We start from the raw sequence: 26,008 nt of genomic DNA on the forward strand, positions 1-26,008 counted from the left end.
ACAGAAAGGATAATCAACAATCAGCAAGAGCACTTAGTTACCAAACAAACATTAACTGTATGAATGAAGAAGTTAAAAATATTTATTACTATAGGTGATCTGCAGTTTTTATATTTTACATTTCAACTAAAATAACATTTGCCACAGCCAAATGTATGGCATCTTTAAATACACACATTTACATGCAATGCACATTCAAAATAAAATATTTCCCTAAAGCAGAGACATATATACTTATTACATTCTCCTTGAATTTGAATTTGAATTTGAATGATATAGTATTAAATGACTCAATGAGACTTGGAAGAAAAACAATCAATGGGGAAGTACTTTATTTACAGGATACAATGTAGCAGATACACGAGTCTCCAGAGTCTTGGACTCCTTGTTTCTTTACCTCCTCTCATTTCTAATTCTTATCCCAGTCCTAAAAGTCCAAAAAAGAAACCTAACTACTTCTGGGATAAACCTCCTTTAGGCCTCATCCAAACTACTAATAGCCCACTACTTCAGTAGCAATTTCTGCTAGCAGATGAGAAGATGCTCCTAGTCCCAACCTTGGAGCTATATATAATATGGTCAGGTTTCTACGACTACTAGAAATGTGCTCCCCTTACTGGGTAAGCCTCTGTTCATTTAAGGATGAACCCAAATGTGGATCCCATTTTCAGTTATCAATGTGGGTCATGTTTAACCTGGAAGTTCTACAGAGGTGAATGTGTCTTCCCCAAAGTTCCTGTTTCTGGCTTATAACTAGAAGTGATACATTGTTTATTCTTGAAACAGGGTTAGTAACCCAAGAACAATGATTGTCCTCTCCTATTATAAGAACCAGATCACTTCTACTCTCTATGACTGAGAGTGAAAGAGTCTTCGTCATTATGGATAATGTGTTCTGAATATATGGATATCTGAACATTAACTTTCTTTACATGTAGAAAAAATATCCAAAGTAGATATTTGGTCTAAGTATAGACAATTTTGCAAAAGCTTAACTTTAACTCAACTTTACAGTCTTATAACACATTCTTATTACTTCTTTACTTTCTTTCCATTAAGTAATATGTTTTTCTGATTATGAATGGAATTAAGTCAAATGGAGGCTTTACAGAATATACTGGCAGATATAGTATGTGTTGTTATAATGTTAAGTTTTGATTTCCATTTTTAAAATCCTTTGACACAACGCATTTTATTTTAAAACATGTACTCATTTGTTAGAAGTAAACATGCTATATCTTAAAAGCAGATTACAGGTTTGCCACCAAAATGAACACAATTAATTTTCTTTATAACCAAATGGCAACATCTGACTTTACATCTTGGAACTCCGTACAGGTGAATGAGCGTGATCGTCTTCTAAGATTTGTTGGTCTCTGAGGTCTTCCTTCTATCAAGTCTAAATATATATCAGATTTCAGAAAACGTGTGTAACTGTCTTGTTCCATAAGCTGATACACTCTGCTTTGCGCAGCATCAAAACTGTGTAGGGTAGGTTGGGTGATGCTCTTGCTAATGACTTCTTTGGTGTGAAAATCAAGGTTAACCTGGATGATAATAATAACAAAAAGTATGATTATGGTCAATCTACTTAAGTAAACACTTTTGAAAACCAAACAGTGCAGGACTGATCCAATGTTGGAGTGGGCATAAAGCACTTGGTTGCTTTTGTGATTTTTTTTTTTTTTAATAAGTCTAAGGATCCAGTGATTTACTCTGGGGTGACATTTCATCTGGCTCTTCTCTTCCTTTGCTCCTGGTCCTTCTCACTCTCTGCTGATTTAGAATAATGAAACATTGTAAATATCATTAAGACCATCAGATTAACCCATTTTCAACGTGGAAATGAAACTTCATAGAAACTAAATTATTTTGAATGAGGGCAAAGGGTGACTTGGGGGTATATATGGGATTTCCATGCAGGGCTTTTGTTTTATCCCCGTGCTCTTTTCATTTTATTATGATGCTTTCTTACAGGCAAGTGTAAGCTAAAAATGGTTATCTTTTAAAGATAAAAAATCCTTTAATGGTTTTTATCAGAGCACTACTGCTATATCTGATTCTGATAGATGTTAAGTTTTCATTTAGGGTTCCTTCCTTTTCCCTCAGGGGTAACACTATACAACTAGCTGCTTTTAAAAAAAAATTGTTTATAAAATTGGCCTTGGGAAAAACAGAATAATGCACTGAAACACAGAACAGATTGAGACTTATTGATACAAGAAAAACAATCATCATTCCATGTGAAATGATATCCACATAAACAATGCTACCTCATGGACATATTAATTTATAGTGAAACAGAACTCTTAACAGTGGTATACTACCAATCCTACCATTTCAGCAAAGAAACACTATTTATTGAACACATAATAAAAATATAGAAACTCTATTTAAATTATTTTTGAGGGCAGTCAGGTAATATTTGCTAGTTGTATAATTTTATTGCTATAGTTTCAGCAGTTGTATCACACAATTATCTCACACTGTGTTTACAGCCAAAATCACGACTATTTTTTCACTTGAACCATTGTCAAATTAGGTTTTGCTCATCTATCGATTATGAAATTTTCTTTAGCCTATCTTAAAACAGAGGAATAATTATTTGGGGGCAATCAAAATTTCGCATAGATAGATGAGCTCACGCTAAAATGGTACATTATACAAACTTTTTAATTTGTCTTGCCTTCCTCACTTATAGAAATTGTTTTGATAAGACATTGCTTATGCTTAGGTGATTAATACGGATAAGTGAATGAATCTAAAGGCTGCAAGTAATTGTATTTACTCTTGGTCTAGAATAAAAATAACCCCAAGGAATGACTTCAGTTATACTTTAACTTTCATGGCGAAGTCTTACAATGCATTTTGTTCGTATGTAGGAATTTATATAAATATCCGAATTTGCTTCAATAAAATCTTGACCTTTCTGATAGAATATATGAGAATACCGATTTGATAAAGACAGAGTCTTTCAAAAATTTTTCAAGCAGTTTTAAATTTTTACAATTATATTTACTGTACCTCTTGGGGAGCATCATTCTGTATAAATTTCTCATATATTGCTTTTGCTTTAATGATAATTTGTTGAGGGTCTTTACTTTTCTTGAAATCTTCACAGGCTATCCAAAATTCAATGTTTTCCTCACTGAATTCAGTTTTAAGGAATGTGGTAAAAGTCTTCAGTCCATCTACCAGGAAAAGAAGTGATATATTTTAATTATACAATATTAATGCTGAGGAATTGGACTATGTGATTTTCCCCCTCCAAATACGTATAAATTCCAGTTAGTTAATATGCAGTGTGATATTGGTTTCTGGTGTAGAATTTAGTGATTCATCACTTACATACAACTTCTAGTGTTCATCATAAATCCCCATTTTAATACCAACACATCTCTCCACCCACCTCTCCTTCTGTATTATACTACTTGATATTAAAGTATAACTGCAAATATTAACAGAATACCTATGTCTTCCCTCTAATGCAGTGAAGAAACACACATCTGCACACTATATGTGAGAGACCTCATATAATTTAGCTGTAATCTTCACAATTATGTAAAGTATTAATCCTGTTGAAATGAGGCTGATTATCATACATAGACCTATTATACATAGACCCGAGGAAGAGGGACAAACCCCTACTCTGGACCTTGCTTTGGTTCTCTTTTCCTCAGTGCCTTCCTCAGGGATGTGGGGGCTATTCTATGGAGCCAAGAAACTATTCCACCTGGAGCCCATTCTCCCCTCAATGCCCCCTCCCCCACTTCTAGACTATGCTTCTATACTCAGGACCCTGGGATTCCCTGTCTAAAAGCTCTATGTTACCGGGTTTGTACAGTCCTCTTCCCTAAGTTCATCGACTAAAGGCACACAGACTCAAAAGTATGTGTACCCTTAGGATAAGACTTGAATTTGAAGGTTGAGGTGTCTACCCAAATATGCAAAGAGGACTTTCACAGTATGGAATCTAACCATGAGTAGAAAGAGAAGGAAGGTAGGCATGTTGCTAATAGAACTGTGAAAAGTCTGAAAATTTTATATTTAAGCCTAATGGTTACACAGTACATTTATAAAAATAATAAGATGAAATATGTATTTTTAACAGTTTGTTAGCTTGACTTATTGCTCTTAAGCATTTAGATATTTAGTATGGGGTCTCCATTTTTACTTGTGTTCTGAGCTCCATCAATATTAGACATTGGTATCAAGTCTTGTGGAAGATGGCTAGTGTTCAAATTCATGTTTAGCAAGTTACTATGTAGTCCTGAGTGGAATATTTTTCTTTCTTTGCCTCAGTTTTTTATGTTAATTTAAAATTAACATAATGATGATACCTACCTGATCGAGCTGTTTAGACAATGAAAAACATTGATTTCTGGGAAAGATGGAGTAGGAAGACCTTCACCTTTTCCCACAGATACAACTAGATAGCATCCATATAAGTGTAAATAACCCGGAGAATGACCTAAGGCCTGGCAGAACAGACTCTCCACAGCTAAATGCAGATCCACAGGACTGTCTGCAGGAGAGAGGGACACTGCAGACACAGAGAGGGGAGAGAAACAGACCCTTATGCCAGACACCCCAGGCTCAGCCACAATAGTAGAACACATAACACACATAGGAGACACCCCTGAAGTGACAGGTTCTCGGGAATAGGGAACATTGCACTACAGGAAACCATAGGACTTCTTCATAAGACCAGTACTTTCAAGAGCAGATGTAGTTGACTTTCCTAAAACATAGAAACAGACACAGACCATTAGCCAAAATAAAGAGACAGGGGATATGTCTTAAATGAAAGAACAGTACAAAACAGAAAAATAGACTTAAAGAACTCAGCACTATCAAGTGTAATAACTTTTTCATTATATGAATCCCAGAAGAAAAAGAGAAAGGGGGGCAGAAAATTAATTTGAGAAATGATAACCAAAAAATTCCCAAATCCAAGAAGGAAACAGAAACCCAGATCTAGGGGGCACAAAGAGGCCCCAATAAAATCAACCAAGGAGGTCCATACCAAGACACACAATCATTAAAAAGGCAAAATGTAGAGATAACGAGAGAATTTTAAAAGCAGCAAGAGACAAGAAAACAATTACATACAAAGGAAGCCCTGTAAGTCTATAAATTGCTTTTTCAGCAGAAACTTTGCAGGCTGGCATGATATATTCAAAGTGCTAAAAGAAACAAAACAAAACAAAACAAAACAAAACAAAACCTGCAACCAAGAATACTCTATGCAGCAAGGTTATCATTCTGAAAAGGAGAGATAAAAGAGATTCCCAAACAAACAAAAATTAAAAGAATTCATGACCACTAAATCATTCCTACAAAAAAATGTTAAAAGGAGCTCTTTGAATTAAAAGGAAAGACCAGAAGTAGGAAAAAGAAAAGTAGAAAGCATAAAAACAGTAAAGTTAAGTATATCTAGAAAAATTGGTCAAGGGATTCACAAAATAAATGGATACAAAGTATGATACCAAATACCTAAAACATGGAGGGTGGGGGAGAGGAGTAAAGTATGCATTCAAATGTAAGCAGCCATCAACTTAATATAGACTGTTATATACATTAGATATTAGATGAAAACTTAATGGTAACCACAAATCAAAACAAAAAATAGATATGCAAAAAATAAAGACAAAGGAATCCAAGTATATCATTAAAGAGAGCAAACAAACCATGAGAGAAGAAAGCAAGAGAGGGGAGAATTAAAAGTATTACAACATGCAAAATATAAGTGATTCTGGGAAAATTGGATAGCTTTTTACAGAAGAATGAAACTCAACCATTCTCTTACACCATACACAAAGATAAACTCTAAATGAATGAATGACATCAATGTGAGACAGGAATCCATCAAAATCCTAGAGGAAAGCATAGGCAGTAACCACTTAGACATTGGCCACAGCAACTTCTTTCAAGACACATCTGCAAAGACAAGGGAAATGAAAGAGAAAATGAACTTATGGGACTTCATCAAGATAAAAAGCTTCTGCTCCACAAAGGAAACAGTCAATGAAACAAAGAGACAACCCACAGAATCAGAGAAGATATTTGCAAATGACACTACAGATATCTTGATATCTATGGGGACTAATATCTTGATATCCAAGATCTATAAAAAATTTCTCAAACTCAACACCCAAAAAGCAAATAATCATGTCAAAAAATGGGCAGAAGACAGGAGCAGACACTTCTCCAGATAAGACATACAAATGGCTAACAGACACATGAAAAAGTGTTCATCATCATTAGCCATTAGGGAAATTCAAATCAAAACCACATTAAGATACCACCTTATACCAGTTAGAATGGCAATAATTGACAAGGCAAGAAACAACAAATGCTGGAGAGGTTGTGGAGAAAGGGGAATCCTCTTACACGGCTGGTGGGAATGCAAATTGGTACAACCACTTTGGGAAACAGTGTGGAGGTTCCACAGAAAATTAAAAATAGAGCTACCCTATGACCCTGCAATTACACTCCTGGGTATTTGCCCCAAAGATACAGATGTAGTGAAAAGAAAGGCCATATGCACCCCAATGTTCATAGCAGCAAAGTTCACAATAGTCAAACCATGGAAAAAGTTGAGATGCCCTTCAATAGACGAATGGATAAAGAAGATGTGGTCCATATATACAATGGACTATTACTCAGCCATCAGAAAGGATGAATACCCAACTTTTGCATCAACATGGATGGGGCTGGAGGAGATTATGGTAAGGGAAGTAAGTCAGTTAAAGAAAGTCAACTATCATATGGTTTCACTTACTTGTCGAACATAAGGAATAGCATGGAGGACATTAGGAGAAAGAAGGGAAAAATGAAGGGGCAGAAATCGGAAGAGGAGAAGAACCATGAGAGACTATGGACTCCAAGAAACAAACTGAAGGATTTTTGTTTTTTTTTTTTAAAGATTTTATTTATTTATTTGACAGACAAAGATCATGAGTAGGCAGACAGGCAGGCAGAGAGAGAGAGAGGAGGGAGCAGGCTCCCCACTGAGCAGAGAGCCCAATGCGGGGCTCGATCCCAGAACCCTGCGATCATGACCCGAGCTGAAGGCAGAGGCTTTAACCCACTGAGCCACCCAGGCACCCCAAACTGAAGGTTTTAGGGGGGAGGGGTGTCGGGGGATGGGTTAGCCTGGTGATAGGTATTAAGGAGTGCTCGGATTACATGGAGCACTGGGTGCTGTATGCAAACAATGAATCCTAGAACACTACATCAAAAAATAATGTACTGTATGGTGACTAATATAACACAATAAAAAAAAAAGATTTTAGTAGTTTTGAATATATTCACAAAGTTGTACACCCATCAAAATAAAAAAAAATAAAACATGCAAAGTGCTTAAAATGGTGACTGGCACATAGTATTTTACGTTGTGGGTTTTGATGATGATGATGTTAATGGTCTTGATGACTATCATTTATTTAAGGCTCAGTCAGGTAAAGTTTACATAGTTAGAATATGACAGAATCAGAATTCATCCCTAAGACAAACTAACTTTAAAACTAGTGCTCATTCAACTTTTTATGATATTCTACTTCTTTTGGCTTATACACATTTTTTTTTAAATTAAACCTTTATTTTGAGAAAATTATAAATTCACATGTAGGAGGGAATAGAGATCCCATGTACTCTTTATCCAGTTTCCACCAATGTAGCATTTTGCAAAACTATACAGTTATTTTTGAATAGTACAAGGGTTAGAAGTGCCAACCCCCCACTGCATGCAGTCAAAAATCCACTTATAACTTTTGACACCTCAAAAACTTAACTGCTAATAGTTATTGACAAGAACTATCACAATTAACCAGTCAATTAACATATATTTTGCATATTATGTGTATGGTATACAGTATTCTTAGAATAAAGTAAGCCAGATAAAAGAAACTACTAATAAGAAAATCATAAGAAAGAGAAAAGGTTAGGTTAAAATCTAACGGTAACTACATTTAAAGTATTGTCCTGTATTTACTTACAAAATCCAAGAGTAATTAGACCTGTATGGTTCAAACCTCAGTTGTTTAAGGGTTAACTCTAATAAAATATCACAAGTAAGATAATGACATACTACTATTTATTTACCCATTGAAAAACATAAAGAAGTGGGTTTTAAAAATTTATTTCATTTAGAGCGGAATTATTTCTTAGATAAATTATTTTGACAACCTTCTAATTAGTGACCCTTACTCTAGTGACCCTTGTTCCCACACCCTCATAGTTTATTATTGGCATTCTAGTCAATAGTATATTTCTATATACAGACTTCATCATGTTTCTTTACTTTTTAATATTTTCCAGTAGTGCCTTTCATCTCTTTCCACTATCTTTTTCACACTTTAAGCTTCAGGTACTTAAAACATTGTGCTATAGTTGCTTGTTCACTTGTGTTTCTCACACTACTTTTTAAGATTCATGAGATGAAAACTCTTGTCTAATTTGCCACCAAACTTTGGAGTTGTGGCTCCACAACGACCATGATTTTGTTACAAACATTACACTAAAGCCACAGGTCTTATACTAGTATTGAGGCAAATCACAAAGAGATGGTTTCAAAGCATCAAATTGGCCAGAAAAAATAAAGAGGATCTGTGGGGGATATAATGGGCTGCCAGAAAAATAATCCAAAACTCTTTAAAGGAAGGCAACATAGTCTAGACTCCTCTATCTTCTTTTATTCTCACATACAATAAAAATTTATTAGGCATGAAAGAAATGCCTCATGTGACCCATTATTAATAACAAAAGGAGTCAATAGAAACTGACAACAAGGTATCCAAAATATTTGAAATAGCATACAAGGACAGTAAAAAAGCTATTATTGACTTGTTGAGGAACATAAATGTTAAAAAAGACATACTGAGTGCAAAAACTCAGCAGAGAAACTGAAACTATAGAAACAATCAAATGGAAAGTCTAGAATTGGAATAAACTAGGGTAAAAAATTCATCAAATGGACATGACAACAAATTAAAGACTGCGTAAGAAAGGGTGAGTCAAGTAGAAGAGAGCTGAATAGAAATTATTTAATCTGAGGAAAAGTAAAGAGGTAAAGAGTAACAACAGCAAAATTATGGGACAATCAGAAAATAAGATGTTAGCTATATCAATGATAACATTACATTTAAGTAGACTATATACTTCAATTAAAGGTCAGAGATCATTAGACAGATTAAAAATTAAAACTAGACTATATATTGGCTACAAGAGACACATGTTAAAAATAAAATACTACGGCAAAATAAAAAAATGAACATGATACACAATATAGGTGCTTAGCATAAGAAATCTGTGTAAAAACAATCTGATGTGGCCTAACAAAGTGACTTCAAAATAAAGAGTATTTCCATTTCATGATTATAAAGTGGTCAACTATTACTACTAAATAATAATCCTAAATATATATGGACTTAGTTGCGGAGCTCTGAAATACATGAAGCAAACTGGCAGAACTGAAAGAAGTAGAAATATTTACAATTACAGTTGGAGATTTTAATTTTGTTCACTTATAAATTTATAGAACATGTAGACAGAATATTAATAACGTTATATCAAATTTATCATTATTGGGGCGCCTGGGTGGCTCAGTGGGTTAAAGCCTCTGCCTTCAGCTCAGGTCATGATCCCAGGGTCCTGTGATTGAGCCCTGTATTGGGCTCCCTGCTCAGCAGTGAGCCTGCTTCTGCCTCTCTGCCTGCCTCTCTGCTTACTTGTGATCTCTGTCTGTCAAATAAATAAATAAAATCTTTTTTAAAAAATTAATAAATAAAAAAAATTAACACTATTTTTCAAGTTGACCTAATTGACAATTATCTAACACTCTGCCCAGCATATTTTCAAGAGCATAAGGAAGAATATCCATGATAGACACATGGTATGTAGGATGTAAAATAAATCTAAATGTCAAAAGAATGATATTTTATAGAGTATGTCCTTTGCCCGCAAGGGTTTTAATATAAAATTAATACTGGTAACATAGCTACAAAAGCCTCCAACTATTTGGAAACAAACACATATAAATTCATAGGTCAAATAAGGAATTACAAGAGAAATTATGACATATTTATAGTTGGATTATAAGGAAAGTACAGCACATCAAAGTTAGAGGAGTTCAGCTTAAATAGTATTTAGAGGGAAATTTATTGCATGTAAATCTATACTAGTAAAAAAAGAAGGGTATAAAGACAAGATAAAAGTTTCTACCTTAAGAAGCTTGAAAATAAGAACAAATTAAAGCCATGGTAAGTAGAAGGGAAAAATAATAAAAATAGAGGAGAAATCTACATTGAAAGAAGAAAACAGAGAAAATTAGCAAAAGCAAAAAGTTGGTTCCTTGGAAATATTAGTAAAATAGAACCCCTAGCAAGGTTGTTTCATAGTATAAAGCAAATCAGGAATATTACCACATATCTGACAGATATTACAAAGATAATAAATATATGAACAGTTTTACACCAATAAATGTAACTTAAATAAAATGGGAAAATTGTTAAAAAAAAAAAAAAAACCTACCCAAAGTGACACTGAAGAAGTGAAAAATCTGATGACCTTAATCCAATTAATGAACCAACTTTATAATAAAAATATTCTTCCCTCCCCCTAGCAAATTTTGGGTTCAGATTTAGTGAATTTTATCAAACACTTAAGAAAAAGTATTCTAATTTTATACAACTCCTTCCAGAAAACAGTGGAGGGATGAACACTTTCCACATCATTTTAATACCAAAACCTGATATTCCTTCCTCCTCAGAAATAAATAAAATAAATATTAAGAAAGAGAGAAAAGGAAAACTATAGACCAATATCCATCATGATTGGAGATGCAAAAATTCTAAACAAAAAAATTTAAAGACTTAAATTTAGCAATGTATGAAAGGAGAAGCAAACGTTCTAACATTATGGTTAAAAGAATTGTGAAATAAAGTGATAGATTTCTTTCCTCAACTCATTTTCATTTATGTTCATTTCTTATATTCACTACTTTTTAGAATGATTCTTTATGGTCAGTGATGGCTTCTAATATAAAATATTCCATACAGAGTGAGGCAAGAAGAATGAATCTCTACGGTGGAATTACAGAAATTGAGAGATTTTGCATTTATAACATGTTTAGAAAGGTTCTGAGGGCTAATTGCTACTTATATACACTATCGCATTTAACCTTTACAACAGATGCTAGGAATATGCCTTATATTCATTTTCATAGATGAGGAAACTGAGATTCAGATAAGTTCAACTTCCCCAGATCTCACCTTTCGAACAAACAAACAAAGTTGTAGAAGTGTATCTTTTTTAGGAAGGCAACGTTTTCTGTGGTAGGTACAGTAACAGCCCTCCATAGATGTCAATGCCCTAATTCCCAAAACCTGTGAACATGTTACCTTACATAGGAAAAAGGAGCTTTGCAGATGTGGGTATGGTTAGGGACCATGAAATGGGTAAAGTACCCTGCATTATCTAGGTGGATAATATAATCCAGTCTGAGCACATGAGTCCTTAAAAGTGGAAGAGGAAGGCAAAAGAGCGGGTCAGGGAGATACATGAGAAGGACTGTTACTGACCTTGAAGATGAAAGGAGACGGTCATGAGCCAAAAAGTGTGGTGGCTTCTAGAGGGTATGAATTGTATTGAGTTTAGAGCCAGCAACATAATGGAGACCTTGGTCCAAAACTGCAAAGAACTGAATTCTACTAAAAACCTGGAAAGGGATTCTGCCCTAGACCCTCCAGAAGAGACAATCACACCTTGATTTTTTTTTTTTCCCCTGATAAGACCTATACTGTACTTCTGACCTACAGAACTGTAAGGTACTATATTTGTGTTTTTTTAAAATCACTAAAGTTAGGGAAATTTGTTATAGCAGCAAGGGGAAACTAATACAATCCTCGAACTATGTTTTTTATTTCCCTATATATATTTTTATATTTCACCAATATATTTTTTATTTCTCCTATATATAGAACTTGTCCTCTTTGTCATGAAGCACCATTTTTTATGTCATAAGCAATTTTTAAAAATATGTTAGAGATATAGAAACAGAAAATGATATGACAACCCATAGACACTTGCAAAGTATTGAATATGAGATGATTTCAACCACTACTATGACAAAAGAATCATGCAGCTCTATCCCACTGTTCCTTCCATTGGTGTTTCCACCGGACTAAGGGGAGATTTTTTTTTTTTCTCTATAAATTAATCCTGAGCACCAGGTGCTAGCTAAATGTTTGTGAAGAAACTAGGAAGACAAGCAAAGGTCAGGCAAGAAGAATTTGAGAAGCTATCACTTAAGATGGACAAGCAAGTCAGAACTTGTTAAGCACCACCTTTTTAGAGGTCTTAGTACTAAGCAGTTCCTGAATGAGTTTACAAACTCTAATCACTGAGAATAAGCAAGAATGATCAATGTAGGATATTTAACAACTTTTCTTATTTTTTAGTTTGTGTTTGATTTTCAAGGTTTATTTCTTAATGCTGTGTAGTGTGCTTTTCTCCAAATGTAGAAGAGAAATATAAATGGGTAAAGATTCTTTGAAGTATTTTGATACATAGAAGATTTTCCTCAAATACCTAAATATGTATATGTTTCAGAGTCAAAATAAAATGCCTGCAATCTTGCAATGAGACAATAGTCTGTTCCAGATTAAACCTAGTTTGGAAAGAGGAAATTAAGTATAAGCATTATTGGGACTGTAAATAAAGTCACACTGACCCAAGTGAAGGAAAAAACTTTTCTGATTTCAACTTTTGCTATCCATATGTCATGTATAAATATGGTTGATCAGTTTTTAAATGCCAAATTATTCCTAAAGTGAGTTAATATTATTTTGGGAGAATATGACCATTACTTTTCCTATTAATAGATCTCAATTATAATAAAGTGTTTTGCACTAAACATCTAAAAGGAATCATCCATATGCCAGGCAACTGAAATTGTTACATATTAAAAATAACTTTCGGGGCACCTGGGTGGCTCAGTTGGTTAAGTGACTGCCTTCAGCTCAGGTCATGATCCTGGAGTCCTGGGATCGAGTCCCGCATCAGGCTCCCTGCTCAGCAGAGAGTCTGCTTCTCCCTCTGACCCTCTCCCCCTCATGCTCTCTCACTCTCTCTCTCCTCTCTCAAGTAAATAATTAAAATCTTTAAAAAAAATAACGTTCTTCACCTTTTATTTATAAAACACCTAGTATGAACATGAGGACTATATTATATACTGAAATGCAATAATATTAATTATAATAGACATTTTAGGTGTTTGCTAAGGTCTTGACACATTGCTATATGCCTTTTATTGACCCAGCTCCATTTAATTTTCATGTCAGCCCTACTGGAGCAACCCATTTTTACAGATGAAGAAGTTGAGGTACAAAGAGTTAAGTTGCACACTGAAAAAAAGCAAAAGAAAATAAAATTGAAGAAAAAAGAAGAGTTAAGTTCCCCTAAGTTTACAGCTGGTAAAATACAGTGCAGAAGCTAGAACCCAGATGTTTTTTGTTCAAAGTTATAAGCTGACATCAAACAAACTCCCTGCTGCTGAGGAATATGAAAGTCAATGGGTGGGCAAGACAGGCCTTTATAACCCAAGGACTAATGAAGGATATTTGTGGGGGTTTTTATTCTGTTTGGAGCAGCAGAGGAAAATCAATTTGCATGGAATCCAAATAGAAACTTTCAAAAAAATAAAATAAATGCTTCTTCATATGTGGCCCTTTACTAATTCACAAAATGTAAGTGTCAACTATGTGCCAGCCACTGTGTTCTGGAATATGTATAAGAACTTTGTTACATGATTAGTCTTGAGTTTCATACAGATGTTCAGAATGAAGTCACAGAACTAACAGCGGGAAAAGTGCTATGTGCTAAAAGTGCTGATAATGGGTTAATTGAAGTGAATGGTTCTGTTGGCACAATATGAATATAATAAGGAAGAACAGATACTGATTCAAGAAATGAATTCATAATGAAGGAGAAAGTAGTTCATTTATTTAAAAGTTTAAGTAAATTACTTTTTAAAAAAGTAACATGCAATGTTGTGCAAGATTATCCCAGCACCTTAGTTACTTCCTGTTTCCCTCAATCACTTTGGGCAGCTACATTAAGTCAGGTCACAAGGGAACCATTTGCACACAGAAGGAGTCACTTACCCAACAGTCCTTTAGAAGGCAGCAGTGGTGAATGCAGCTGCCAAAAGTGCTTGATGGAACCTGGGATTAGAATTCACACTGGAAGAAGCTGGCTCAATGTGTCATACAAATATGAAATGCTTGTGATTGCATGTTTCTAAATTGAAACTCTGGCATCTGTTGGAGAATTTTTCTGATGCCAAGAAATCAAATGAAACAAAAAGTCAAGAAACTCTCAGGTTGGCAACCCAAGTACAGTATTACTAGGTTGCATGTTTCCCCCTTAAATATTTGGCTTCATAGCTCTTGACCTGACACAGAATGTTGTGGTTACTTTTGCAATAATGATGTATTTATGTGATCCATTTATAATTTAGACTGGATTTTACTTACTTTTATCCTGAGACAGATTAAGAAATTGAGTGTTAGTTATGGGTCAGCCTGATTCAGAAATTTAACTTTGCAGAACACTGGAATCCTTTATCTTGCAGAAAATCAGTAACTGAAAATTGGGAAGAGCAAGCTGAAAAGCCACAAGGTAAAACGTGTAAGGAGAAGTACTCATTTCCTTCTGCAAAAGTGAAGTACTCATTTCCTTGCAGGCTTTATTCAAAGTCAGTAGTAAGTATTTTCCACAGTATAATCGGTTTATATTTTTAAAGCAAGGGGGAGCCATGACTTACATATCCTACTTCCCTCATCATTATGAATTATTCTCAGAATCAAGTTTAGTAGAACCACAATACAGGTTGCAAAAAAGTCCAAGCAAATATTCATTAATGAAAAGGTAAAAAAATTGGAATTATTTGCAATGACCAGAAAATGTACAGTTATGTAGTAGTTGGAATATTTTCTTACTGAGGCTCCCTGCAGGAAATAACATCCTCTTTCACACATCTTTAGTTAACTGATTGAAGATGTGATGGTTAGAAAATCTCTATTTATAATCAAGTACTCTTAAATATTCTAGGTGTGTCCCTATAAAACCCTGCAAAACTTTCAATAAAGTTTACCAGCAACTAAATAAGTTCAAACTCTGACCTGTTATCTTCTCACAAATCTTGTGCTCCCACTTCTTTTTCTCATCTGTAAAAGGCACTGTCATCTCCCTATTAATATGGAATAAAATCTAGAGATTTTTGGCTCATCCTTTTTCTTCATCTCTTCATCATCTCACTTCACAATACACACACACATTCGATCAGTCACCAAGTTCATCCGTTTTCTTTCCAAAATAGCCCTTACTTTGAGGTTAGCTTTTATATTTGTAACAATCTTGTAGGTAGTCCATATTACATGTATAGAATTCTACTTTTCTGTCCATCAGTTTTCTAACAAACTTTCTGAACTTTGTCACCAACTTGACTTTCCAATGTGTTTGTTCACTAGTCTGCCCCAGTGAAAGTGAACTGGTTTATTTTCCAAGTTATATCAAAATCTCTTATTTCTCTAGACATTTTCCTGCCTTTTTCTCAGCTCAGGAATTATTTTTTCTTCTGCCTGTTGAAATCCTGAAACACATCCATATAATCTCTTTTAATAATTTTTAAAAGGTTACACAATACATTGCAAGTTACATAGCATTTTTAAAACTATTTAGCTAATTATTTTCAAACATATATTAGTGAGCAGAATTATTTTACTTTCAAAGATATCTTATGTGGAACCATATACATATATGTATACAAACACACAATATACACATACATATAATACCGCTAGAATTGATTTGCTAACTTTATACTGGTAACATTTACTTTTATAAGGTCAATTAATAAGAAGACTGATAACTAAATTTGAAATTGGTGATTATGAATCATATATAATCTGATATAGCATTCAGAAATCATTGATTTTGTATGTGTAATTAAATTATAAATTTTTATGATTCATTTCACAATTTCAGACAAATTTGTCAATAAATAAGGATGTATGCTAATATCTGCATAGAAACAAGAGGAACAGTTTATTTTAGAATAGACTTAGATTTATGGAAAAGTTATGAAGACAGTGCAGTTTCCTTATACCCTACAACCAAGGTTCCTCCTATTAACAACATCTCATATGGGCAAAGTACGTGTTATAATTGATAAACAAATACTGATACGCATTTATTAACTAAAGTCCATACTTTGTTTAGATTTTCTTGGATTTTATCTTCTGTGTTTTTTTTTTAATTTTTAAAAGAGCTAAGCTACATTTGAAGGATGAAATTTGGATAAAATAGCCAGATTATCAAAACACTCCATGGATTCTGTCACTTCTGTGGAATATAGCTAAAACCATGCTCTTTCTGTTTTAGTCTCATCTGTCTATTGCCTGTCACCCTAAGCCTCCCTTTCTTTTTCAAATTGTTACACAACGAAGAATTACTTTATTTTTAATTCCCTAAATAAATTGTACTGGTTAATTCCCCATGCTTATGTTGGTTCTGCACTTGGATGGTCTCTCTCCTTGTCCAGCTAGTGAATTTTGATTAAATCCCCTAAAATCTAGAGTAAGAACCATCTAGTCTGTGGTTCCATTTCTAAAGTTGCTAATAGTTAGCATACATTGCTTTTAAAACTTTTTTTTTTAAGATTTTATTTATTTATTTGACAGAGAGAGAGAGAGATCACAAGCAGGCAGAGAGGCAGGCAGAGAGAGAAGGGGAAGCAGGCTCCCCGCTGAGCAGAGAGCCGGATGCGGGCCTCGATCCCAGCACCCTGAGATCATGACCTGAGCTGAAGGCAGAGGCTTTAACCCACTGAGCCACCCAGGCGCCTGCATACATTGCTTTTAATATCAGCCATTTTTGTCAAAATAATAATCAAATTTCTATTGTATTTTGATTTGAATTTAGTTTGATTTATCACTGCATTTCCCATTTGGCTAAATTTAATACAATTTCCTTTTCCTTTATATAGACATGACATACAGAATTTAAGAAACTTACTCATTTAACCACAGGGGAATTTTGTAAAATTTGATAAAGTCTTTCTTGAAGTGCCTGTGTGTGTGTGTGTGTGTGTGTGTGTGTGTGTGTGTATTAATGAGTATAAGATCTTTCCTTCCTTTTTTTGTTTGCCTGGAGTCAAGACAGTAGAAATGAACTGAATTTAACCATTGCAACCAAAAGACTTTTTTAACTGATTATTTTATGCTTTATAATTTAATAGTACAATAAGCTTTGCAATTAAAAATAATTGGATTTTGGGGGGATTGATTAAAAGGATACTAGTAACATAATTTTTTTGTGAATTCAATATAATTTAATTAGCACTTTGATCAAGAGCAATGATAATAATGTCCAAGTGGGTCAGTGGAGCTGACTTTCATTATCATGTTGAACCCTCATGATTCAAATTGCTGGTATTTTACAGTTCTTTAATATTTCCACCAGCAGAGAAGAGAGAGAGGGAAGCAGATTTAATTTTTTCCATTCAGTTTTGACTACTTGTAATACAGAATGATTACAGAATGCCGGGGGAAATTTTTCTGTAGGGCTAATTACCCTCGCTGAATCTTTCTTCTCTCTGTATGGGTCATGAGAGTAGGATGAAATTATTATGTACCAATTTATTAAGTTCAATAAATAAATACAGCTTATATCTTTCTTTTAATTGAAATTTTACCTTGTAAGTGATTTCACCCAGTTGGGAATTAACTGGAAAATAGGAAAAGATTATTAAATTTATGTTGAGGGGTGCCTGGGTGGCTCAGTTGGTTAAGGGGTTGCCTTTGGCTCAGGTCCTGATCTCAGGGTCCTGGGATAGAGTCCTGGATCAGGCTTCCTGCTCAGTGAAGAGCCTGTTTCTTCCTCTCCCTCTGCCTGCCGCTCAGCCTATTTATGCTCTCTCTAATTCTCTGTCAAATAAATAAGTAAAATCTTCAAAAAAATAAATTTATTGCTGATAATTATTATTTTTCATAATAGAAGTAATAATTTACACTTTGTGTACGGTAAGTTATTGGTTTCTTATTCATCATCTCACTTAATCCTGAGAGAAAACCATTCCTATTGGAACTAAAGACATTGTTATCTCCATTTACAGTTGAAGAAGCTGAAAGTCAGAGAAAGTAGGAAGATTAACTAAGACTATGAAACCATTATGTAGCACAAGAGAATCAGAGCTCAGATCTCAAATGAACAGTGGGCTAAACTTTTCCTAGAAATAAATTTGTTTATATTATTTAAACACTTAATATTTATCCAGTGATGTAATGGGTTTGATTCTCCAGAGATGAAAAGACATTTGCTTCCTTATAATAAACTGTCAAATTAATTAAAAAAAAAAAAAAAGGAGAGAGAGAGAGAGAGAGAAACAATCTAGGAAGCCCGTCCTGAATCATGGCTTATCAGTGTTGATCAGTCAAATAAGGACTCAATATTTGTTCTCTCATCTTCCACCTCACCTAAAAAGCTCCATCTTAAATACCTACCTGATTCTCAGCTCTTCTACAAAATTCTGCTTTAAAAATAGATGATTGATATGAAGAGTGAAATATTTACAAAATTTGAAAAAAAAACTATTTTCATGATGGTTACCTGAATTTCCAATGAAAGAACTACTTTAAATTTTAGATCAATAAAATTAACATGTGTAATCAGGTATTTTAAAATGAAGGATCTCATTAAAACAATCAATAAATTAAAAAATTTGAAACTATTAATCACAACACAAAGAGGTAATATTTCAACCACAATAAGTATTTTTAGTAAAATCAGAATATTTTTTAAAATTTCCATTTGTTTACTATTCTATTATTTAGTTATTTCTCTTGATCAGAAACTCAGATTGCTGTAAATTACTAATCAGACTACATTTTTATGACAGCCTGTTTTGTATAGTTATGTGCACACTTTGCGTAATTATCCATTAAAATGTAAAGCATTTGGGGAAAAACACCACTAACCTTTATGGGAAAGCAGTTTGTCAAATGATTCACCCCATATCACTGCTTCTTCAGGGGAGACTCTGTTCAAGAAACAAAATGTTTGTAATGGAATATGCAGAAAGTCTGTTTCTGGATCTGCTCTAATACACTGTTTAACACTGCTCTTTTCAGTCATAGGGTTTCTTCTTTTATTACTATGTAAAGAAAGTTGTATTTACATTGGAAACTTCAAAAACATTTGTCAACTTTTTTATTGATTTTGCCTATCAAACAATATGTTAAAATAACATTAAGTATTTTCTCCTGAGTGTATAAATTATTTTATTTAAAATTAATCATGTGTCAGGTTAAGAACAAAGAAAAAGAAATCAGGTCAATTATCTTTTTATTTTTTTCTTTATTCATCTCTGCATATCCAGTTTAATTCAGCAAATAGAAGAACCTAAACTAACAGTAACTTTTAGCCAAACTTTTTTTTTAACTGCAATTTCCTTGAAGCTCTTAATACAACATGCAACAAATTTTTTTTTTTTAAACAGACACAGGAAGTTTGGCTACTGAGGTTCTAAAGGGATAAGAAATATGTTTAAAAACTTGCAATACAACAAATATTTTACAGTTACAATTTAAAAGGTTGAATATATTTGTCATTTCATTATTGGAAAAATTTGTATTTTAGTATTTAAGTATATAAGTACATAAGACCACTTCATTTTCTGTTTGAATGGCTAAAAATGACAAAATATCCCTTTTCATGCTTTTTGCTTTTATACCTAGAGGCATTTTTTCAAACTACTAAGGGAGGAAATGAATAGCTCTCCTCTATGACAATATTATGTTGTGAAACTCTTAAATTAATGAGTATTTCATCAGTTTATAAGGAGTAAAATATATCATTTAAAATTGACAGGTATATAATTTTAAAAGCACACCTTTAAATTTTTATAAGGTTATTTAATTTAAGCCATTAAAGTGTTTTAATTTTATGGAATATTCCTAGTTTTTTGAAATGAGATCTCTAACCTTCCTTATATTACTGTGTAATTTCCAATAAAATGGAAATCCCTAATTTCCTCTTTCTTAAACCTTTAATGATAGAATCAGCAAAATCTTCCCTCAAATAATTAAAAGTTATTCACCTTGTTTCTTTGGCCAATTGCCCAGATCTATTGGAGTGGGTTTCTTCATGAAACTCAGGTTTCTGCACAAGAAGACTTAACCTATTTCTTTTTTCCTTAGCTCTGAAAATGAAAAAGTGTTAGCTTCAGGACAATGTGGATGACAATTAAAATTTTTCCTTCTAACTGTCAAATAAATTTGGGATTGGTAATCATCTGAACACCCCTTCTCGCCCACATTCACCCCCCCACACACACACTCACAATGGTTTTCCTAGTGAATTTCATTCAATTTGCAGAGGAATTAGGATAGCATATGTGAAATATATTTTGCTTTTTTCCCCTCAGTGATTGTAAAGTATTTGAGATTATATTTCAATTAAGATTGTCACTAGTTGTTCTGTGTGGTTAAAATTGTTGCACTTTTTCAAAAAGAAAAACATTTTAGGGGAGCCTGGATGGCTTAGTTGGTTAATCATCTGTCTTGGGCTCAGGTCATGATCCGGATGTCATAAGATCTAGCCTTACATCAGGGTCCCTGCTTGGTGGGGGGTTGGGGAGGATCTACTTTTCCCTCTGCCCCTCCTTCTGCCCTTCTCCCTGGTCATGCTCTCTCTCTCTCTCTTTCCACCAAATAAATAAATAAAATCTTAAAACAAAACCCAACACTTTAGATTTAACAGATGTTTACTCCTAATAAACAGAGACTTTTTTCCCAGTTGTAACACTACATTCAATATATTTTCAACCACATACTTTAAAAATAAGTGCTAACAAATATTCAACATCAATCATGTTTTTAAAAGTATAAAACTGATTTTAAAAATTACGATTTTTACCTGATTTTCGCTTCTTTGCTTGTTTCTTCTTTTCCTGAACCATGTATTAACTTGAAAAAAGCTTTTTCTTTTGATTCACACATATTTAATTGAGGAAAGAAAACCAATGATGTTTCCATCTTCTCTCTCTAAAATGAAGAAATGTTTAATTTATTACATCCTTCCCCTATTAATGCTATTTCATAGTTATACATGGTATAATAAAAAGTTATCTTAACTCTGTCAGCAGTGCTTAAAAAAATAAAGTAAAAATAGAGTCAAGAGCTGTGTTTCTCTCTCCACAAAAAAGTAGAACTGAGGAACAGAAGTACAATTTGGTCCTAAGTTGTTTAGGGAAATGATACTACAAATTTGCAAAATGACTCTTGGTCTCTAAGATAAAGACGGGTATTACAACAGTGCAACTTCTCTTTCTAGTTTGTGCAACCAGAATGATGCTTTAGTAGACCCAAATGACACTGTCATTTCCCACAGGAACTTAAAAAAAGTTTTTTTAAAAGATTTTATTTATTTATTTGACAAAGAGACACAGAAAGAGCAAGCATGAGCAGGCGGAGGGGCAGAAGGAGAGAGTGAAGCAGGCTCTCCACTGAGCAGGAAGCCTAATGCAGAGCTCTATCCCAGGACCCTGGGAGCCTGACCTGAGCTGAAGGCAGACGCTTAACCGGCTGAGCCATCCACCCACCCCTAAAAAGTTCTTAAATGTGTATAGTATGTATTTAAATATGTTGTGGTGAAGAATTACATTGAACACTAGGAGATATTTCCCCTTGTTCCTAAATTTTTTAAACTTATTTTAATTACAATGAATTAAGTAAATTACATTTAATTGACACAATGGAATGGAATGTAAGTTACATTTGCTTAACATATTGTATCAAAGTAAGGATATAGATGGAGTTTTATAGTTGAAAGAGACAGTAGAAATCATTTCATTCAATAATTTTTAAGCACAGGTTCATGGAATGATTTTAGACATTTAAGAAATTTTTATCAGTCCATGGTGAAAATGGGGAAAAAAGATAATACGTAATTTTTTCTTTTCTTTTTTCTTTTACTTTTTTTAGGATTTATTTATTTGAGAGGGAGAGAGAGAGGTGCATGTGAGTGGGGATAGGATCAGAATGAGAAGGAGAGAGAGAATCCTCAAACAGACTCCCGGCTCAAATGCAGACCCACCCTGGGGCTCTATCCCAGGACACTGAGATTATGACCTGAGCTGAAATAGAGAGTCAGACGCTCAACTGACTGAGCCACCCAAGAGCCCTGTAAATTTTTTTCTTAAACTACATATATATTTATATGAAGGAATTCATTATTTTGAATTTGCCTTTCTTTTTTATTGTTACAATGTTCTTTTTGATGAAATATTGTAACTAGAGATAGCAGTTTGTATGTTTGTTATTTTATGTCCTTATTAAAAAAGAAATGGCAACCTGAATTTGGTTCAGCCTCTGCTTCTTTTACTGTTTCATGACAACTCTAATATCTAAGAAATACTGATGTAGTCCATAATTCACATTTTATAGAAAAGGAAACCAAGAATGATAGATATTAAGTGATTTATTCTTGCAAAGTCCTGGAGGTCAGTGGAATAGAAGATCTGGAATTATTAGAGCCTTTGATAACCAGAGCATGTGATTTAGTCTTTATAAGATAACTTTGATCTCCAGTAGTGAATACTTCAATTCCTCTAAAATTGTACATATTAAAAAACAAGTTAACAAATGTAAAAGAAATCTGTTTTATTTTTAGCCTGTTCAAGTTATTGATTTCAAGAAAGTAGTTTCAAGACACTTTTCAAGAAAGTAGTTGCACGGAGACCACCTAGGAGCTCAAAACATTTGCAGAATTGAAATTAAAGAATATTTAGTATATATTTATACACACTCACTCCTGATTCTATAACTTTCACTTTGAACATTTTTAAATTCACCTTAGCTGAAAATTGACTGTAAAAAGACTATATTTGAAATACCATATCCAGAGGAGAGACAGAAACTTAGTGATGCTTTTCATAAGATTGGTTGAAATTGTGTGCAAGGTATGCTACCTGCAAGCTGACAGAACTATCGAAAGAGATATTGTGAAAATATGGACGCAAGGAAACTGCAATAAAGGCCTGCATAAAGGTGTAAAAAAGAATTAGAAGATGTGTGTATTTACTCTTTGTGTATGCAAAGAGGTGGAAACTGGAGAGGAAGAAAACAGGTGGATGCTGCAGGGTGACCAGCTAATAATCACTTTCGGGTGCAATTATCTCTTAAATACATATTTGAAATGAGAACAAATTGTCTTTTAAATTTACCTACATATTTAACATTTCCAGCTTTCTTCACTTTGTGCAGAAGTGCACAAGTCCATCTGGAACATTGTCCTTTAGCTTTATGACCTTTAACATTTTCTGAAATGAAGGTCTGCTGAAAACACATTTGCTTAGCTCTTGATATTCTGAAAATATTTCTTTAAATTTTTTTTTCCTCTTCAGTTTGAAGGACATTTTCACAGGATAGAATTCTAGATTGACAGTTGCTTCTTTTTTTTTTTTTTTTTTTTTTAATCTTCAGCAATTTTCAAGATGTTGCATTGTTGTCTTCTGGCCGCCATTTCTCCTGTTGAGAAGTCACTGGTAATTTGTTTAATAGACTTCCATTTTAATATAAGAGTGTGACCACTTTTCAGATTTCTTCTTTATCTTTGATTTTTAAAGATTTGGTTAATATATGAAAGGTGTTAATTCTACTTGGGATTTATTGAGTTTTTGGATTTGTGGGTTTATAGGTTTTGTCAAAGTTAGAAACTTTTGGGTATTAGCTCTCCACTTTGTTGCCATTTATCTCAACTTCAGAGACTCAAATTACAAATATGTTTGACCCCTTGACACTGCTTCACTGGTCACTTAGGAAATATTCAATTTTTTGCTTCTTTTCTCTCTATTTCTCAGACACTTTTCATTGCAGTGTCTTCAAGAATATTCACTGATCCTTTCTTATCTCAGTGCCTTATTTGTTTTAAGCTTAAAACAAGGCACTGTGGCAAGAAAAGATCAGTGAATTTTTTTATCTTCTTTTTTATGTATTACTTGAACATATTGAAAATACCTATACTGAAGCTCTTTTCTGAAAATTTCATCTCTGTGTTCTTGGGTCTGCTTTCATATAGGATTTTCTTCCTGATGATAACACATTTTCCCAATCCATCAGATGTCTAATAACACTTTATTGGATGCCAGACATTTGAATTTCATGATATTAAATATCAGGATTTTGTTAGTCTTCATTTAATGATGATGGAGTTGAAACTGACCAGCAGTTATTTAAGTATCAACTTTGTCTTTAAAGACTTTTATTTAAACTTTGGTATCGTGGACATAGACTAGCCTTAATTATTAAAGTATGATGAATCCTAATTTATAATGAATTACCAGGGTCTTCATTAAAACTTTCCTATATTTGAATATTAAGAAATTGAATGTCCTCAGCCCTGTGTGATCTCCAAAAATTATTAACTTATATCTTATGGTAAGTATTCTTTGCCAATACTCATGGAGTTTTATCCTGCATGTGAGCTGCTTGGTATTAAGCCAGACTCAAAGGTAACCTTGCACAAATTTCTTGAACTCTAATACTTTGTCTTGCAAATTCGCAACTTTGCAAAAAAAAAGTCCTCTTGCTGTCACTATTTTCTCAACTTAAAATAGTACTTTTTTTCTCTATTTAAGGAGTACCCTGTAAACCTCTCAGTCTCTAAATGAGACTGATACTTCTTCCCTGCACTGAAGTCTTTTAAGAAAGTGGTTGAAGCTGTATGGCTCACTTCATCTCTCTCTCATCTGTTAATGGATTACAGATTTTTCAGTGCCTAAAAACAGTTGTATTACATTTTTTTCAGTTTTCTAGTTTGTTATGGCAGAAAGTAACATGTTTGATAGCTAATCCATCATGATCATTGCCATCTTTTACCTGAGATGTATATGTCCAGTTATCTTATTGAATTCTATTATTGCTATTATTGCTCATAGAATTATTCACAGATTTTTAAATCAGTTTTCTTAATTTATCAATAAATAGATTCTTTATAAATAGTATTAGTTTCTACCACCCTTTTAAAATTGTTATGCTCTAATTTATTTTCCAATCTAATATTAGTTTATAACTTTGGTATAAAAAGTTGGAATTCTTCTCTTCTTTTTCTTTGCATTAGGAAAAATTGAGGCCCATTAAAATGAGGCTGAGTTTCAGGGGTGCCTGGTTGGCTCAGTTGGTTAAGCATCCAACTCTTGGTTTTAGATCAGGTCATGATCTCAGGCAGGGTTGTGAGACTGAGTTCCTTGTCTTCTGGCTCTGTGCTCAGCAGGGAGTCTCCTTGAGATTCCCTCCCTCTACCCATCCCCCAACTTAAGCTTTCTCTCTCTCTCTTTCTCCTTTTCTCTCAAATAAATAAATAAATAAATAAACCTTTTAAAAGTAAATAAATAGAAATAAATAAAATGAGGCTGGGTTTCATACTTATCTCTTGTGAACTTACACAATATATAACATAGTTGTATTCCTTATTCTCCTTATTATAACTCCATATGGAATTTAAACTTGGTACATTTCTTGTTTATTTTCTCTTGATACACTTCTGTTGTGAAATTAGTTTTCTTGTACTTTTAGAATGAACTTGGATTCAAGGAAGATTTTTTAGCTTTATTTAATTCAGCAATCACAGTGGAGGTAGTATTATTTTGAGAATAATTTTAAAAATGGTTAATTAGTGGATGTTCTAATTTATCATTCCCTGTCACAATGAGAAACTGAATTCATAGGGTGAAATAAGGGGCACACAGTTGCATTTGGAAAGAGTTTAATTAAAATTTCTGTGGTCTTGAAATTTGATTGCAAGTATCACTATAAATTTAGCAAGTTGATACTGGTTGTCCATAGTTTCTAGTCTTTTATAAAGATAGGATATATATTTTTCCTACCTGTTAATATTTTTTACCTCTTTATACTTTAAAGACCTCAATATAATTATTAATTCATTA

The 26,008-nt window shown here is 33.4% G+C and overlaps 1 protein-coding gene across 1 annotated transcript; it reads right to left on the reverse strand.

Annotated features, from left to right (window-relative positions):
• Nucleotides 1-672: 672 nt before the first annotated feature.
• Nucleotides 673-21,275, reverse strand: LOC111151115 (regulator of G protein signaling 18). The gene is made up of 5 exons (XM_022508899.1): nt 20,980-21,275; nt 20,162-20,263; nt 19,041-19,102; nt 3,025-3,191; nt 673-1,547 (listed from the first exon to the last, which is right to left on the reverse strand). The coding sequence occupies exons 1-5, from the start codon at nt 21,096-21,098 to the stop codon at nt 1,290-1,292; spliced, it is 708 nt and encodes a 235-aa protein (XP_022364607.1). The 5' UTR covers nt 21,099-21,275; the 3' UTR covers nt 673-1,289.
• Nucleotides 21,276-26,008: the final 4,733 nt, after the last annotated feature.

Source organism: Enhydra lutris, unplaced genomic scaffold, assembly GCF_002288905.1.
Source record: "Enhydra lutris kenyoni isolate GAN:26980312 unplaced genomic scaffold, ASM228890v2 scaffoldscaffold25, whole genome shotgun sequence".
In the NCBI taxonomy this organism is placed as follows: Eukaryota; Metazoa; Chordata; class Mammalia; order Carnivora; family Mustelidae; genus Enhydra; species Enhydra lutris.